Source organism: Pelobates fuscus, chromosome 9, assembly GCF_036172605.1.
Source record: "Pelobates fuscus isolate aPelFus1 chromosome 9, aPelFus1.pri, whole genome shotgun sequence".
Lineage (NCBI taxonomy): Eukaryota > Metazoa > Chordata > Amphibia > Anura > Pelobatidae > Pelobates > Pelobates fuscus.
The window spans coordinates 14,841,102-14,853,823 of record NC_086325.1 but is presented as its reverse complement, the minus strand read 5'-3'; the positions used below and the strand labels follow the sequence as shown (position 1 = coordinate 14,853,823).

The 12,722-nt window shown below is 47.1% G+C and overlaps 1 protein-coding gene across 1 annotated transcript in view; it reads right to left on the bottom strand.

The window, feature by feature from the left end:
• MAP4K1 (mitogen-activated protein kinase kinase kinase kinase 1) overlaps positions 1-12,190 on the bottom strand; it is a 108,983-nt gene extending 96,793 nt beyond the window's left edge. Inside the window, exon 1 of the mRNA XM_063431256.1 lies at positions 11,773-12,190. Within this exon, the coding sequence (XP_063287326.1) occupies positions 11,773-11,793 (21 nt within the window). The 5' untranslated portion in view covers positions 11,794-12,190. The remainder of the gene's footprint in view (positions 1-11,772) is intronic.
• Positions 12,191-12,722: the final 532 nt, after the last annotated feature.

The following is a 12,722-nucleotide window of genomic DNA, read 5'->3' as shown; positions in this document are numbered from 1 at the left end:
GAGGAATTTTTTTCCTAGCTTGTTGCAAAATTGGAAGTGCTTCAAACTGTTTTTTTTGCCTTCTTTTGGATCAACAGCAAAAACATATGTGAGGAAGGCTGAGCTTGATGGACGCAAGTCTCTTTTCAGCTATGTAACTATGCAAGAAACCAGGTCTACATTCGGGGGAATTTGAAATTTGCGAAAGTTGTCTGAAAGTAAAAATCTCCTTTGCAAATAAGGGTATCCCAACCTTTCAACAATGGCAAACCCAAACCAGGAGGAAAGAAGTCCAAAGGACCCCCGTGTACAGGGCCGGCGTGTCCATAAGGCGGCACAGGCGGCCGCCTTAGGGCGCACCGGGCCGGGTGGCGCAAAAGTCCGGGTGGCCGGCAGGAGGGAAGCGCACAGCTCCCCTCTCCTGCCGGTCACTTCTTGTAGCGTGGCCGAGCGCCAACTGCAGCGCCGCGGACTGCGTGGAGGGGGCGGGGATATGACACGTAGCTGCCGCAGGCCACCTTCTCGCCAGCATGGGAGGAAGTCCTCCCAAGAAGACTCGAGCAGCAAGAGCAAGAGAAGGCAGAGAGGAGGGGGGCTGGGCAGGACCAGCTCCTCCAACTTCCAACTACCTCAGACAGCACTTTGGATCCCAGGTAAGCCACCCTCCTGAACCTGTCAGTGTGTGTGTCTATGTGTGTATATGTCTGTCTGTCAGTGTGTCTGTGTGTGTATATATGTCTGTCTGTGTGTGTATATAGAGGTCTGTCTGTGTGTGTATATAGAGGTCTGTCTGTGTGTCAGTGTGTGTATATGTCTGTCTGTGTGTCAGTGTGTGTATATGTCTGTCTGTGTGTCAGTGTGTGTATATGTCTGTCTGTGTGTCAGTGTGTGTATATGTAAGTCAGTGTGTGTGTGTGTGTGTGTGTGTATGTCTGTTAGTGTGACTTGTGTTTGTGTATGTCTATCATTGTGTATGTGTTTATCTGTATGTCTGTCAGTGTTTGTGTGTATATCTGTGCATCCGTCTATCTGAATGTGCATCAGTATGTGTATATGTGTATCTGAATGTGTGTATCTTTGTGTATGTGTATCACAGTGTGTGCGTGTGTGGCAGTGTATGTGTATATGTATATGTGCATATATCTCAGCATTCAAACACCAACACTACACACAAATAAACACCTGCATGCAAACGTCAACACAACATACAAACACACCCCTGCATTCAAATGTCAACACTACATACAAACACACCTCTGTATCAGACACCAAAATTATATATAAACACACCTGCGTTCAAAAACACTACACATAAATGCATGCTTGCATTCAAACGCAAAAACTACATACAAACACACCCCTACAATCATACAAACATATTCCATACAAACACATGCTTACAGTCAAACACACAAATACTGCTCGGTGCTAAATACAATCCTGCAAGCATGGGGAATTGGTAGAGCCCCAGCTTTCAAAGCATTGTTGAAGTTGCACGACAGATGGGGATCAATCTTTTAGTCATCCTGTGTATGTACACAGACCGTCATACAGAGACATACAGTCTGTATGTCTCTGTATGACGATCTGTGTATGTATTCAAAAGGAATAAACACAGGCAACACTCCACTAGTAAGGATGGTATATTTATTGATAGGTGAACCACCCCAAAGAAAGTGCAACGTTTCGGCTCAGCAGAGCCTTATCGCATGAGCTGAAACGTCGCACTTTCTATGGGGTGGTTCACCTACCAGTAAATATACCATCCTTACTATTGGAGTGTTGCCTGCGTTTATTCCTTTTGAAGACTTTACTGGTGGATCCAGCGACGTCCGCCTTACACGGAGCATCCACCACTGTGGATGGCCGGAGCATTTACACGGTATTAGTGTGCAGGGTTCTTTGTTTGTCTGTGTATGTATGTCTCTGTATGTCTGTATGTCTCTTTATGACTGTCTGTGTATGTATGTCTCTGTATCATTCTGTATGTATGTCTCTATATGCCTCTCTCTATGTTTCTTTATGTCTGTGTTTGTATTTCTGTGTGTGCCTGTGTATGAATGTATGTCTGTGTTTGTACGACAATGTACCTGTATGTGTAGATTATATGACTGTGTTTGATTGTGTGCCTTTTATGACCATGTGTCTGTATATCTTTGTGACTGTGTGCCTGAATAATTATGTTTGTGTGCTTGTATGGTTGTGTGTCTGTATGTTTGTGCATGTATGTATTTTTGCCTGTATCTATGTCTATGTGGGAGAAAAAGAGAGATAGATAGGGGCTGGGGGGAAGAAAGAGACAGAAAGGGGCTGGCGGGGAAGTAAGAAATACATAAGAGGGGTTGTAGGAGACACACTAAAGGGGGGTGTAAGGCACAAAGGGGTAAGACATTCAAGAGAGTGGATATGCAACACTAATGGGGGTAAGAAATTCAAAAGGGGGCTACGAGACACAGAGGTGAAGATGCATTATTTTTTTTTTTTTGGGGGGGGGGGGGGGGGGCGTCAAAATGCATCTTTGCCTGTGTAGTCAAAAATCCTAGCACCCGCCCTGCCCGTGTACCTGCCTCCCCAAAACAGGGCTCATAAATCGGTGGGAAGGAGGCTGATTTGTAGTCCTCTCCAAATACCAAGGCAACGGAGGATTCCCTTACAGAGCAGATTTCAACAGTTATTGACACCTTTATAAATTAATGTTATTATTAATAATTATATAATATATAATAATAATAATAATAATATTATAATTCCGGTTTAACGAAATACAACAAATCAATGCAGAATGGATCTCACCTATATAGTACACAGGTAAATCTACCAGGAGAATGATTCCAATTGAATTTCTTTGACAATTACCAATAAAAATATATTCAAAACAAGACAGTGGGGTATATTCACTAAACAGCAAATTAAAGTGACTTGAAAAACGAATTTAGTCTAAACAGCAAGCTGGGACTATAACTGTCGCAATTCGTTTTTTTAGTTCTGTAAAACAATAAAGTCTAGAACTGCCAACAACCGTACAGTGCTGAGCAAGTATTTCTCTCCTTGTGGGTTTCCAAACAAGCATTGTGACTGTCCTATGACTTCAGGAGTGGTGGCAATGTACAAGTCCCCACAGCAGGGGGCGCTGTGTGAATACACTAAATATAATGTTTCCCCCCAGGGCAGGGGGCACTGTGTGAATACACTAAATATAATGTTACCCCCCCAGGGCAGGGGGCACTGTGTGAATACACTAAATATAATGTTACCCCCCCAGGGCAGGGGGCGCTGTGTGAATACACTAAATATAATGTTACCCCCCAGGGCAGGGGGCGGTGTTTGAATACACTAAATATAATGTTACCCCCCCAGGGCAGGGGGCACTGTGTGAATACACTAAATATAATGTTACCCCCCAGGGCAGGGGGCACTGTGTGAATACACTAATTATAATGTTACCCTCGGGGGTAGGGAGTGCCATGTGACCATGCACGGATTATAATATTACCCCCTAGGGCAGGGGGTGTTGTGTGAATACAATGGTTGATATGACATACACAGTACTGTGCAAGCATTTTAGCCAGGTGCAAAAAAATTAGTATCTTCTTATTTTCATCAATTAACAAAACAAACAAGATATACCACCATTTTACTTCAAAACAGCATACATTTTTCAAGGTATGACTGCATATAGTATTGTAAGGAACATCTTGGAGAACTAACCAATTTTTGTTCTGTGGAGTTAGGCAGGATCTGTAATCCCAGACGGATTTGATGATGAAATCAGGTCTCTATGTGGGCCATACCATCACTTCCAGGACTCCTTGTTCTATCGCTGAAGATGGCCAGTCAGATCTCTCCTTGATGGTACTGCTTAATGAGTAGGTAATCTAACTGTACTTTGATTGAGGAGACCATAAATTCTGACCTAAACCCCAGCTCCAAGTGCAGTAATTCAGCCATAAATGTGCGAGGAATCTCCATCACGATTCATTGTTTCATGCAGACCTATTCTTGTACCACTTTTCAGCCCCTCGGCAAATAAACTGCCTTCTTCTACAGTCAAATTTGGACCCATCATTCCAGAGCACCTGCTGCCATTTTTCTGCACTCCAGTTCCTTTGTTTTTATGCATAGTTGAGTCGTAGTGCCTTGTTTCCACAACGAAAGCATGGCTTTTTGACCACAAGTTTTTTTTTAGTAAGGTCATTTCTGACCAAACGTCTCTGGACGGTAGAGGAGTTTACCAGGATCCCACCAGTTTCTACCATTTCTGAGCTAATGGCACCACTGGACATCTTCCGATTGCGAAGGGAAGTAAGCATGAGGTATCCTTAATCTGCTGCGGTTTAGGTTTCCTGGGCCTGATCAAGGTCCTGTTTCTCTGTGCTTCTTCTGAAGTGCTTGGACAGCACATCTGGAAACCCCCTACCTGCCTTGGAATTTCTGCTGGGGAGAGACCGTGCTTTATAACTACCGTGTGTCTTACCAGCAACCTAACCTGGTTGCCAGACTTTCTGTTTCTATTATCGTAACGATTGTGTTTCAAACTAAACTTCACATTGATCATAAATATCTGCTTGGTATAACTATCTAATCATACACCGGACTATAAGCCTGCAATGTTCCTGTACAGATGTACCTAGAAGAATTGATGCTGTTTTGGAGGCAAATAGCGATTTGATTACATTTTTCTGTTCACTCGCTTTGCATTTTGCCAATTGATAAAAATTACTTTACATCGTTTTTTTAACACCTGCCAGAACAGTAGTAATCTGTGTGTAATATATATATATACAAATCTATGTTACGACCATTGAAAAGGGTCCAAGTATTTGAATCTGCCATCCAGCTGAGTATCCCACAATGCACTTGGCTGGCTGAAATTGGGGGGACAATGTATCACCCTCCGCAATAAAATTATAGAATTGCTTCGCCTTCGATCATTATTGTATCTATTCCATTGTGATACTGTTGGATAAATCAAAGTCCTCTTAATTCCTTAGAGTAAAATCTATTTATTTGGTGTATTATTCATGTTTCCTGTGGCTGGACACTGCATTTCCTGTTCACAAACAAAACAATAGGATGTGTTTATAATGCTTTTAATGAACATTTAAAGTATCGGGGGGACGTGCCTTCCGGTTAGCGTGAATTAATGGATTAAAGTGAGTAAAAGGATTGTGCAATCAGTGTATGTTGCGCTGAACGTTTTAATGCTACGAATTAGCCAGGACATTGAATAAACCAGCTCAAAAATTACATTTACTGATTGCCCCCTGAGTGCCACGGGCCGCCCAAAGGGAGATGTTTAGATTATCATTGATGAGAAGTGTCTGTAGGGAATGGTTTACAAGGTTCTTTAGACAATGTGCACAGGGGTATTACTGGGGTGGGAGGTCGGGGTCCTGAAAAGCCCTGAGTCAAGTTTTGGGACCATTTTATAGTTAGCCCGAATCTCAGATAACAGCGAGAGGGAATTCGTACCTGCAACTATATAATTTATGATAGTGCCTCTTCAATACACCATATTTTAAGTTAATTATACAGCACGGTGTGGGGGGTTTCTGTGGGTACAGTGTTAATACATCATGGATCGGGGCTAATACCGTTTTTAACTATAGGCTCATGTCATTCTCTGAATTCAGTTTGTGTTACAATGTGATTAATAGAACACAGAGTTTTGGGCTCAGGTTTAGGGCTGGTATCAGGGGCGGACTGAGAACCCTCAGGGCCCCCGGGCAAAATAAATCAAGGGCCCCCTTACAGGCCCCACCCATACTCCGCAGCAAGCGCCACCTATGTCCCGCCTCCATGCACCGCCTCCAGCCACACCCTACACAATCTTTAGACACAAGGAACAAAAGTGCAATAATCCCTTCAAGGCCCCAGTAGAGACTACAATTGAGGGCTAATGGGCCATGGAGGGGGGTCTTTCTAGCAGAGGCTATCTCAGTGTCCTTTAGAGAGTGTGTTAGAAAGAATTTCCTCCAGGTCCCATTAGAGACTACAATGGAGTCTTATGGGGCCTGGAGGGGGGTCTCTCCAACACTCTGGTTCCTATTCACAATATAGCAACACAACATAGCTGATACCTAGGCCAAGTTGGCTCCTCTTACCTTAATTACTGTTGCTGGCTGGCAGTCTGTGGGCTTGCTGGAAGGCTGTGGGCTTACTGGCTGCGGCTGGCAGGCTGTGGGCTTGCTGGCAGGCTGTGGGCTTGCTGGCTGCGGCTGGCAGGCTGTGGGCTTGCTGGAAGGCTGTGGGCTTACTGGCTGCGGCTGGCAGGCTGTGGGCTTGCTGGCAGGCTGTGGGCTTACTGGCTACTGCCGGCAGGCTGTGGGCTTGCTGGCTGCGGCTGGCAGGCTGTGGGCTTGCTGGCTGCGGCTGGCAGGCTGTGGCTTGCTGGCTGCGGTTGGCAGGCTGTGGGGTTGCTGGCTTTAAGCCTAACTGGTGGCCTGTAGGCTGGCTGGCTGTCTACTGGCCAGCCTGTGGGCTGGCTGGCCTGTGGGTTGGCTGGCTTGCTGGCTACAATAACCACTACTACTCTGTGTAGTCGTTATGGTGCCAGGAGGGCCGGGCCCCCCTCCCAGAGTAAGTAGTCAAACCGTTTAAGAACAGTTTGACAACTTACCTGGGGTCTGCTGGGATATGAGGCTGTAGTAGGGTATAGGAGCAGTGGTGCAATGTGTAAGGGGTGCAGTCTGTGTGAAAGGTTCAGTGTGTGTGAGGGGGTGTAGTGTGTGAATGTGTAGGGTGTGTGGGGCAATGTGTGTACGAGGGGGCTGTGTATGTGTGTGGCAATGTTAGTATGGGGGGCTGTGTGTGTATGGGTGGGCAGTGTATGTGTGTGTGTGTGAGGCAATGTGTGTAAATGTGTATGGTGTGTGTGGGGGCAGTGTGTGTGTATGGTGTGTGTGGGGGCAGTGTGTGTGTATGGGGGGCAGTGTGTGAATGTGTATGGTGTGGGGGCAGTGTGTTTATGGGGCTAAAGTTCACTCTCACCACTGCGACCACCAGGAATACCTGGTGGTCACAGTGTTGAGAGTGAACTCTAGCCCGTAGCTCCAGGGCTAGAGTTTACTCTTGCAAGAGCCGTAACGTTGCCGTGGTAACCGCGGCAACGATCTGTGCTCGCGCAAGAAGGACCCAGAGGAGCTGCAGGCTGAGCTCCCGGGTCCTCTCTTCCTCCCTCCCCTGCCGGCTGCCCGCACGGTGCCTGCGGACAGGGGAGGGGGCAATTGCCCTCCTCTTACTCCCCCCTCTTCTTACCCCCCCTCCCCCTCTTCTTACCCCCTTCTTACCCCCATTCTTACTCTCCCCTCTTCTTACTCCCCCCTCTCCCTCCTCCCCCTTCTTACTCTCCCCATCTTCTTACTCCCCCTCCCCCTCTTCTTACTCCCACCTCTTCTTACTCCTCCCTCTTCTTACTCCCCCCTCTTCTTACTCCCCCCTCTTCTTACTCCCCCCTCTTCTTACTCCCCCCTCTTCTTACTCCCCCCTCTTCTTACCCCCTCCCCCCTCTTCTTACCCCCCTCCCCCCTCTTCTTACTCCCCCTTCCTCTTTTTACCCCCTTTACTCCCCCCCTCTCTTCTTACCCCCTTTACTCCCCCCTCTCTTCTTAATCTCCCCTCTTCTTACTCCCTCCCCCCTCTTCTTACTCTCCCCCCTTCCTCTTTTACTCCCCCTCCCCCTCTTCTTACTCCCCCCTCCCTTCTTACCCCCTCTCTCTCTTCTTACCCCCTCCCTCTTCTTACCCCCCCTCCCTCTTCTTACCCCCCCTCCCTCTTCTTACCCCCCCTCCCTCTTCTTACCCCCCCTCCCTCTTCTTACCCCCCCTCTCTCTTTTTACCCCCTTCCCTCTCTCTTTTTACCCCCCTCCCTCTCTCTTTTTACCCCCCTCCCTCTCTCTTTTTACCCCCCTCCCTCTCTCTTTTTACCCCCCTCCCTCTCTCTTTTAACTCCCCCCTCCCTCTCTCTCTTTACCCCCTCCGTAGCGTGGCCGAGAGGCTCTGCGTCCGCGGTGCCGACCGGATTGATAGGAAGGTGCACACACACTGAGTGTGCACCTTCCTGTCAGTCCGGCCGGGTACAGGAAACAGAAACTCCTGTTCCGCGCGGAACAGGAGTTTCTGTTTCCTGTACCCGGCCGGACTGACAGGAAGGTGCACACTCAGTGTGTGTGCACCTTCCTATAACTCCGTCCGGCACCGCGGACGCAGAGCAGCTCGGCCACGCTACGGGGAGGGGAGGTGAGAAGCTGCAGCCGCCTGAGCGCTCTTAAGAGAGCGCTCAGGCGGCTGCAGCATTTAAAGGGGCGGCCGGGCCCCCTGATGGCAGGCCCCCCTCCCGGCCGGGCCCTCGGACCATGTCCGAAGTGCCCGACCGGTCAGTCCGCCCCTGGCTGGTATCAGTTAGCGTGGGCAGGAGCCCCTGGCCGCACAGATGGGGATACTGTGGGAGATTTTGTAGAAACAGTTTAAATGGAACTTGCCAGAGCGATGCACTAAGCTGGGAAGTACCAGGAAATGGTGAATATAGATTTCAGGCCGGGGTAACGGATTTGGTTTGGCTATTTTAGGCTAAAACGGACGGAATTTGTGATGATTGACAGGGAGTGCATCTGCCTGACATATGATTAATTCATTCACCACTCAATGAGCTGCAATGAATTCAAAAGCAAAATACTAAATAAATTGGATAAATGGCCCCAAATCAGCTGTCCTGGGCGACATTTTCCAATGCGTTATAACAGAGAGAAATGTCTTTACAGTAAGAAAAAGACAGATTGTTAGATGTGAGTAAAGAATATCTAAATGTTTATTTCGGAACGCTCGGAGGTCTATAGACCCAGGAATTGAAAAACTACAAATCCCACAATGCAGCCAGACCCAGGCATTGAAAAACTACAAATCCCACAATGCAGCCAGACCCAGGCATTGAAAAACTACAAATCCCACAATGCAGCCAGACCCAGGCATTGAAAAACTACAAATCCCACAATGCAGCCTGACCCGGGAATTGAAAAACTACAAATCCCACAATGCAGCCAGACCCAGGAATTGAAAAACTACAAATCCCACAATGCAGCCTGACCCAGGAATTGAAAAACTACAAATCCCACAATGCAGCCAGACCCGGGAATTGAAAAACTACAAATCCCACAATGCAGCCTGACCCAGGAATTGAAAAACTACAAATCCCACAATGCAGCTGACCCGGGAATTGAAAAACTACAAATCCCACAATGCAGCCTGACCCGGGAATTGAAAAACTACAAATCCCACAATGCAGCCAGACCCAGGAATTGAAAAACTACAAATCCCACAATGCAGCCTGACCCAGGAATTGAAAAACTACAAATCCCACAATGCAGCCAGACCCGGGAATTGAAAAACTACAAATCCCACAATGCAGCCTGACCCAGGAATTGAAAAACTACAAATCCCACAATGCAGCCAGACCCAGGAATTGAAAAACTACAAATCCCACAATGCAGCCAGACCCGGGAATTGAAAAACTACAAATCCCACAATGCAGCCTGACCCAGGAATTGAAAAACTAAAAATCCCACAATGCAGCCAGACCCAGGAATTGAAGAACTACTAATCCCACAATGCAGCCAGACCCAGGAATTGAAAAACTACAAATCCCACAATGCTTTTCCAGGCATTCCACTTAAATGACTGCGTCACCCTGTTAATTGGGGCGATGTGTGTCACACCTTGCTAGTTTACACCCCCTCCCTCCCCCCAATTACTTAACTGTGAAACTGATGCCAAAATGGAAAATACTGAAAACCATTTAAAATGTGTCTGTGTTGGTGTAGTTTCCCATTCCGTAGTCATTTCCCCAGAATTCACAGTTTAGTAAATCAGCCCTGCAGTAACAGTGTTTATATAGTAACACACGCAGTCCGTATGGTGTCCAGACACAGGGCAGACGGATGATGTCAGTGATGAGGGCACTCGTTAGTACTGTGTGACAGCTCAGAGGGAGGGGACATGGCTGCACACAGGGTGAATTAGAGAGGCTACATGGGATTTTGGAAGAGGAGGGCTCTATTTTATGCACTCAGGGACAGGGCTCTATTTTATGCACATGGCAAACCACCTTCCATTCACATACAGCAACCCACATTACATTTATTCACTCACACACTACATGCCATTCACACACACACACACACACACACAGCAACCCGATTTGCATTCACACACACATAGCCACCTGCTTGCCATTCCCACACACAGTAACTTGCCTACACAAATCTGCTTTGCATTCACACACACACAGTAACCTGCCTACCATTCATACAGCAATCCGCTTTGCGCACGCGCACACACACACAGAGCAACTTGTCCGTGGCTTTGCATTGACACACACATAGCAACCCGCTTTCCACACACACACACAGCAACCTGTCTGCCATTCATAAACAGCAACCCACTTTTCATTCACACACACAGCAACCTATTTTGCTTTCACAGACACACACACACACAGCAACCCGCTTTGCATGCACAAGTAGTAACCTGCCTGCCATTCATACACCCAGTAGCCTTCCTACCATTCACACACAGCAGTCTGCTTTGCTGCATTCCTAAACACATCAAGCTGCCTTTTATTCTCACACCTCTTCAACCCATTCCCACACATACACACATTTCCCCTTCGATTCCCACACAGAGAAAATCCACACCCTCATTAATAGACCAAAATTTCCACCTATTGAACCACACACACAATCTGTCAGTCTTTTATACACACATATTGCCTCCCATACACAAACATATAGCTACCCGCTCTCCATTCACAAATACAGCTATCTACTCCCCATTCACATACTTACAGTTACATGCTCTCACACACATACAGCTATCTGCTCCCCATTCACACAAAACTGTGTTTTGCTCCACATTCACACACCTACAGTTACATACTCACACATATACAGCTATCTAATCCATATTCAAACACATACAGCTATCTGCTCCCTGTGACAGATAGCCTGGCACCCCAAATGGGTGCCTGTGCCAATCGCTGCTTCCTTAGTGCTTACCAAGTACCACAAGCACTGCACCAAACACCATCAGTACTGTAGTCCCCACTTCCAGCGTTACAGCTTGGCTGGGGTCTCTCCGTCCTCCACCCACCCTGGACCAGGATCCAGCTTCCAGTGGGCAGACCTCTCCTACTCCAGAGAGCGTAGCAGGAACAGCTCTTAGAAGAGTAGTACTCCAGAGGAGTGTAGGGATATAGCAATCCCCAGGGTAGATACAGCCCTTCCCCCCCACATATGAGATGAGGCTCTATGTTAAGGGTAAAACAGGAACTACTTTAATGGGAGCCACAACTGGCCTTATATGCAAGTCCCCATGCAAGGTGCACTCCCCCCTGGAACTGGGAGCAAACCACAGTATAAACAATTACACAACCACATTGGCTCTCAGATCCACGACACTTCCATACATAATCAGATAATCCCTCCTCTGTGCCTGGGAGATAATGGAGTCATGGACTGTGCTAACCCAATTATCTCCAGGCAGAGAAACACACATTTTTATAAAAAACCCAAAATACCTTTAAAACACACAAACCCCACAAAAGTTACATCCCCTGATCTAGGTGACTAACATATCCAAAATCACTCAAATCAGTTCAGGAATTTCCAGATAGCCATTTATTTGACCGACCGCATGCATGGTTCCATGCCCAAAACAGTTCCAGAGAATCAGGGCTTGCGGTCGGTCTAGTTCGGTAGTTTGGAAAGCGAACAAACTACCAAACATAGTCAATGTTCTTACCCTGGAGCTTGTACCCCTCATCCAGACTAATGATTTCACCGAATACTGCGGTGTTCGGGAGTTTTTGTGTCCGATTTTAGTTCCATGAGATTCACGCCCAAACACCGCTGCCTGCGTTCATGCAAGCAAGATGGTCGCCACCTCGTGGTTGTCCATGGGAATTGCGGCCACCCAGACGAACAATTAGAACACTGCGGTGAGAACCGTTCCAAGGTGTTAATAGGGGCTAACAAGCTCCAGGGTGGTCTCTGGTTCATGCGGTTGTTCGGTAGTCAAACGGGATAATGTTAGAATAGGAGGGGAATGCAATCTACCAAACAAAATAGCAAACAGGCCCCTCCAAGAACCAGTGGCGAGGTTACTTTCGCCGCACTCTTCATTCACACACATACAGCAACCTGCTTCCCATTGTCACACACATACAGCTATCTACTCACCAGTCACACACATACAGCTATCTACTCACCAGTCACACACATACAGCTATCTACTCACCAGTCACACACATACAGCTATCTACTCACCAGTCACACACATACAGCTATCTACTCACCAGTCACACACATACAGCTATCTACTCACCAGTCACACACATGCAGCTATCTACTCACCAGTCACACACATACAGCTATCTACTCACCAGTCACACACACATACAGCTATCTACTCACCAGTCACACACATGCAGCTATCTACTCACCAGTCACACACACATACAGCTATCTACTCACCAGTCACACACACATACAGCTATCTACTCACCAGTCACACACACATACAGCTATCTATCTACTCACCATTCACACACATAGCTACCTGCACCCATTCACATACATACAGCTGCTTCCCATTAGCACACACATACGGCTATCTGCTCCATATTCACACACACAGCTATTTGTTCCCCATTCACACACATATAGCTATCCGCTCTCCATTTACACAAATAT